The following is a 6,000-nucleotide window of genomic DNA, read 5'->3' as shown; positions in this document are numbered from 1 at the left end:
CCGCCAGGCTCCGCCTCGCCTCGCCTCGCCCCTCCCGGCGCAGGAGGCCGAGCTCTTCCGCAGCAGCCCGGCCAGCCGGCGCCCAGCCCCCGCGACCGGGCCGGCCTGTGCGTGGCGGCGGCGGCGGCGGCGGCGGCGGCGCTCTTTGTCCGGGAGGCGCGGCCGGCCCCGTGGCCGAGGGAGGGAGGCAGGGCGTGGGGCGCACGTGCCGGACCCGCCCGCCCCGGCCCGCCTCTGCCCGCCTCCCTCCCTCCCTCCCTCCCTCGGCCAAGGGGCCCGCGTGCCTCGGGGCCGGCCCCTGCGGGCGCGGGGTGGGGTGGGGTGGGGGTCGTCGCGCGGGATGGCGGAGCGGCGTCGGGCGTGGCAGCAGGAGGACGACCTGCCGGTGTACCTGGCGCGGCCCGGCACGACGGCGCAGACGCCGCGGCAGAAGTACGGCGGGCTGTTCGCGGCGGTGGAGGGCGCCTACGAGAACAAGACCATCGACTTCGACGCCTACAGCGTGGGCCGGAAGGGCGGCCGCACGCCGCGCAGCGCCAGCCGACACGACCTGCTCCTGCCCGACGGCGCGCCCGCAGACGCCTGCAGCAGCAGCGGGACGGCCAGCGACGCCAGCGAGCTCTCCGGCTCCGGCCTCAGCTCGCCCGGCGCGGACAGGGACCCGCCGCCGCCCGCCCTCCGCGTCCGCCAGCCCCTCGCCAAGGACCGCCTCTGGCTGCCCGGCCTGCTCGGCGACAAGGTACGCCGCCGCCGGGGACGCGGGGTGGGGGGGGGGGTGTGTGCTGTGGGGGGGGGGGGTCCGGCCGTCCCCTCCCACCCCCCTTCGGCTGCCCTGCCGGGAAGGGCCAAGGAGGATCGTCCGTCTGGGAGCCTTCTGGGCCCACTTGGCGGTCAGCCTCCCTGGGGGTCCTTGCCCTGCGGAGGGCCCCCCCCTCCCCCGGCCGAAGCGAGACCCGCCTGCGATTCACCCTAGAGACGAGGTCCCGGGTGAGGCCCTGCCCTCGGAAGTTGCCCGGCCCTCGCCTGAACCGCCCCCTGTGCGGCTCCAGCACGGGCCAGCTTGTCCGTGGGCCGCGGCTTCTGCCCGCTTCTGCGGACGGCCCTCCCAGAAATGCGGAGGGACGCCGGCCTCGTTTCTCTTCGGGGTCGCCGCAGCGGCGCAGAGAGGCCGCTTTGGAGGGCCAGCAATCCCCGGGAGAGGGCCATCCGCTCGGGGGCTGCCTGTGCAGGCAACGACCTCTGCGGCCCAGGGCACTCGGGGAGAGGAGAGGAGAGGCCTGCCCGGAGGTCTCTGCCCGCACACAAATTCTGTGCCCAGATTTGCGTTTATTTGACAGCCCGTCTTGATTCCCTCCAGAGCTCAAGGTTAATCTGGACAGCAACCCCGTTAGTGTAGGCTGACAGACGCAGTGGTCCAGGGTCCCCTAATGATGTCAATGGCAGAGCGGGGATTTGAACCTGGGTCTCCGCAGGCCTCCTGCCACACTTGAGCCCCTATTCCACATTGGCTTTCAAATGTCAAAAAGAGAATGACATCTTCTGAATCGGATTACCTGCTGCAGTCTCCAGCCCCTTGTTCATATGTACAGGTGTACTTCTCTACTCTCATTTTTGTTCCCCTCTCGCCATGGTTTTGGCAAACAGTGGGACCCTGGAGGAAGCACAGGGACTGTCCAGGGAGAGAGAGGCTGGATGGGCAATATCCCAGAGGGCAAAAGCCCTCTACTCACTCCACTTGTTCAGGCGCTTTGGGTTGCCAGACCACGGCATGTTGACAAGTGCACTGCACAAGTCCAGCCCTCTGGGCAAACCGCACCAACAGATGAATGGGAGAAAAGCTTTCATGTGGTTTAAAATAAAAATAAAATGCATACAATACATACAACTGAAATTTAAAATCACAATTTAATCAAATGCAGTCCTAAACTAATCGAGCCGTCTTGAGCTGGATCGGCAGTGAGGGGGGCCAGATGCACCACCCTGGGGAGGTTGTTCCATAATAGTAGGTGAGGCAAGGGTGTCCCTGGTCTCCAAAGTGTGAGGCTGCATCACCTGATGCAAGGAGGAAGGGATCCTGCTTGCCAGCCAGGTGTCCACCATAACATGAAGGAAAGAAGCATGTCTGAAAACAGACATGCCTTTCTTTTCTGCATGTGAGGGTGTTTTTTAAAAAAATATTTTATTAAAGGTTTTTTAGGGTACAGAAATAAAAAAGGGTACGGGGAAGGAAATGGGGAAAGCATTACATTTCTGTGTCTAAACTTTTCCAGTACACTATAGACATGTTTTGTAACTTAGTTTAATTTAAAACACATCCTTTAGTTTCTTATCAATAAAATAAGCAGCACATCCATTTAAGAACCAGTCTTGAACGCATACTAAGATCTTCTCTAATGATAATATAAATATCGCTATTGAAAGCTATCACTAAATATGTTGACTTCAGATTGTCTATAGCAGATTGGTATATTAAGTGCAGTTGGTAAGATTCATTATTGAAGCATGTTTGTCATATAGTGGTTGCCATTGACGCCTGCAGTCACCTAATGATTGTCTTTGCATGTGAGGGTGTTTGATGTTAGGACACACAAAAACTTGTCCTTTGCGCAGTGTATGACATGAACCCCAACAGAACAAGTGAAGGACGCCGGGGACCCCAGCGGGGAAGGGCCCCCTTGAAGAACCGAGGGGCCGCTGTTTGGGCTTGCCTCCGTGTTGCCCTGGCTTGGCGTGGCCAAGTGTGGGAGGTGTGTGTGTGTGGGGGGGTCAGTTCCAGCCGCACCGTTTGCCTCCCCCGCCAGTCATGTTCCCGGCACAGCCGGCCACGCCCGCAAGGGCTGGCCACGGGAGACCACTGGCAACGGTCGATGCTGCAACCATGGAGGGCACTGGTCTGCCCTTGCGAAGGCGTGGAGAGGCGGTGGTGGGCCCGGAGGCGGCTTGGCTTGGGGTAGCTCGTCTCCGGCCATGGGCAGGGAGGCCAAGGTCTGCTTCAGGATGCCGGGGCAGGGGCGGGGTGTCCATTGGGCAGTCTGTGGGACAGCAGTGGCCAGGCGGGTGGGGCAGGCCTCCTGCCGGACAGCGGCCGCGGTCTGGCCCTGCCGGCGCCCGGCCTCTGGGCGGGCTTTGCGGCTCCTGCCGCCGCCGCCGCCCTGCCCCTCCTGGGGCCCCGGGGCCTGCGGAGCGGCCTCCCCCCCCCTCTCGCGGGCGGGCGGGGGGCGTCTGGGCAGGCTCCCCCGGCCTCGGCGCGCAGAGACGCCCTCTTGGGCGGAGAGGGAGGCGCCGGTGCCCACGGCCTCTCTCTCCGGCGCGCGTCTCGCCTGGGCGGCAGCGGAGCGGAGGCGAGGCGAGGCGAGGCGAGGCAGCGCGGCCTGGCTTGCGGCGGGCCGGGGCGGGCTGGCTGGGCCGCCCCTCGACGGAGCTCCCGCCCGGCGCCGCGCGCTTTGTTGCCGCCGCCGCCGCCGCCGCCGCAGCCATGTCGGCCATGCAGGGCAAGAAGAGCATCCCGCACATCCCGGTGAGGGCGCGGGCGGGCGGGGGGCGCGGCGGGGCGGGGCGGGGGGTGGCTCCGGCGACCGAGAGGCGCGCGCCCGCTGCCCGGGCCGGACCGGGCCTATTGTTTGCCGGAGGGGGCTGGGCGCGGCCCCGCCCGCCTGGCCCACCCGCCGCCTCTGCCCTCGGCCCGCCACCCAAGAGGCTACCGGGGGGGGGGCGGGGGGGGCTCGGCGTTCCTTCGGCAAAGCTGGCAGCGCCCAGGCGGCCTGCCCCCCCCCCGGTCGCCGGGACCCCCCCCCCGCCCGCCCCGCTTCTCCCGGCGAGGGATGTCCCCCGCCCAGCCCACAGCCGCGCGGGGCTCCCTTTGTTCCGGGGCTCCCTCCCCAGCGAGCCACCCCAGGCCACCTTTGGGCGCCCCTCAGCCCCTCTGCTGCTGCCAGAGGAAGGGCTGGCCAGCCCCGTTGCGCTCCTGGGGATGGCGCACGGGCACACACCCCCCCCCCCGGGCCGGAGCTGGTGTGGCATCTGAGCGGCCCGGCTTGTGCGCAGACCAAAAGGGGCGGGCATTCTGCTCCGTGTTGCCCCCAGCAAATGTCTTCCTTGAAAGAGGCCCTTTAATGGCAGCTGGCAGAACGAGGGTGGGAAAGGTTTCAGGATCCAAGTGAGAAAACAAGACCCTGTCAAAGATGCCTCCGCTTTTCAGTCCCCCCATTCTCACAATCCCCCCTTGGGCAGGCTTGTTCCAGCCTGGTTGAGAGCTGATGGAATGCCAGGCAGAATGTGTGTTGTGTGTGGTGGTGGTGGTGGTGGTGGTGGTGGTGGTGGTGGTAGGGGAGAGAAACTCACATGGCACAGAGGGCACTCACTCAGCAGGCAGCTGGAGATGCCGGAACAGGCCGTGTGCCACGGCTGCAGGACCCAGGACAGCGCCAAGAGACGGTGGGCAGGCCCCGATCCTGGCAGGCCTTGGTGTTTCAGCGTGGCTGCCAGGGTCACTAGTACTCTGCCTTGGAGCGGGGCATCTGTGAGTGGCATCGCCCCCTCTGCCTCTTCCAGCGGAGGAGCTGAAGACGCCGAAGACCCTGGAAGTTTGAGCTGCCAGTTCGGGTTCCTGTCACTCGTTCGCCTCCTTTTCAGTGTTGGGCAGTGACCTCTGGTTCTGGACAATCCAAGAGGCAGGAGACCACCCCATATTGTGGCCCTCACTTGAGGGCTCCTGCCTGGTTCACAGGGAGGGGAGGGGAGGGCTGGCGTGAAGTGAGGCATGGTAGCTGTGTGTTTGGATCTCTGTGGGCACATTTTTTCCCCCAAAATCATATTTATTAAAGCATCTGTAATTTGCCGTGCAGCAGTGACTCAAGGCGGCTTGCAACTTGAGCCAAGCTAGCAGCAAAATTATAATCCAAATGTTCCACCCCCACCACACACACACACACACACACACACACACACAATCTGATATAGCATGTAGGGAACCTTTGGGTGAGGCGTGGAAAAGAAAAACTCTTGGAGATGCAACTTTTAATTTTCATTGTGGCTGTGAGTTCAGTGTGGCCGGGGTGAGGGGCCTGCCTCACTGGAGCAGGCCGAGTGAGTGAAGCGGGGGGCAGTTGCTAGGAGGGGCTGCCTGCCACATCTGGCCCTGCCCTCAAGGAGCCCCCCCCAGACTATGGACAGAGCAGCTGTGAGCCCATCAGGCAGCCCCCCTCAAGCGGGGTGTGTGTGTGCTCATTTATACGACCTTTTGTATTGTTTGGATTGGAGTCCATTCCATTCGCGGCCACCATCATGGGAGTCAGTGGAATTGTGATTGAAGACAATGCTTGCCTGTCGGATCATGTCTCCCCTGTAAGCTTCCCCCAAGCCACTCCTGGAGATTGGGGGACCTTTGCTCTTGTCACCGGGCAGATCTTGCGCTCTCTAGCTCAGTCATTTTGGCTGCATGGGCACAGGAGGTGCTGCCAGTCAGACAGACCAGGGGCCTGACCTGGTAGAAGGCGTGTTCGGGTGTGCTCAGCCAGGATCTGCCCTGGACTGATTTAGGGTCAGAGTGATGGTATTCAGTCTCCCAAGTGGCTGAGAATGAAGCCATCTACTCTCTGCCACGTTGGACTGCCCTAAAGGTATCTTCTCTCGTTCAACATCTGCTATATCAAGGCTCAAGTCTTCCTATACCACAGAGCTCTGTAGGCTAAAATCCATCTAGCAACAAGGCAGTCCAGAAAGAGTGGGCTCCTAACCAGGCCAGTAGAGCTGGATTTTAGTGGGTTGACATCTCAGGGGTAGCTGTATTTTGGAAGCACTGCCAAATATTCATCATTGGTTGAAGTTTACCATTAAGAGTGAAGTGTGGTATCCTTAAACAAAAATGCTATTTTTCCCACTTGCAAATCGCGACACTTAATCCACAGATTCAGAAAACATCCTGGTGGGACGAGACTCTGTGATAAAGAAGGTTGCCCGTGTCCTGCTGTCTGTATTGCAGATCCTGTTCTGCATCACTGG

At 62.2% G+C, this 6,000-nt stretch overlaps 1 protein-coding gene across 2 annotated transcripts in view; it reads left to right on the top strand.

Annotated features, from left to right (window-relative positions):
* Positions 1-340: 340 nt before the first annotated feature.
* The window catches only part of CRMP1 (collapsin response mediator protein 1), a 61,902-nt gene continuing 56,242 nt past the window's right edge, over positions 341-6,000 (top strand). Inside the window, exons 1-2 of one of the 2 annotated variants that reach the window (XM_056855995.1) lie at positions 341-722; positions 4,432-4,442. In XM_056855995.1, coding sequence (XP_056711973.1) covers positions 341-722; positions 4,432-4,442 — 393 coding nt within the window. Of the gene's footprint in view, positions 723-3,466; positions 3,518-4,431; positions 4,443-6,000 lie in introns of those variants that run through there. The other variant, XM_056855994.1, reaches the window with a different exon arrangement.

Source organism: Euleptes europaea, chromosome 9 (assembly GCF_029931775.1).
Source record: "Euleptes europaea isolate rEulEur1 chromosome 9, rEulEur1.hap1, whole genome shotgun sequence".
Taxonomy (NCBI): domain Eukaryota; kingdom Metazoa; phylum Chordata; class Lepidosauria; order Squamata; family Sphaerodactylidae; genus Euleptes; species Euleptes europaea.
The sequence above is the reverse complement of the archived record's forward strand: the minus strand, read 5'-3'. Positions and strand labels throughout refer to the sequence as shown.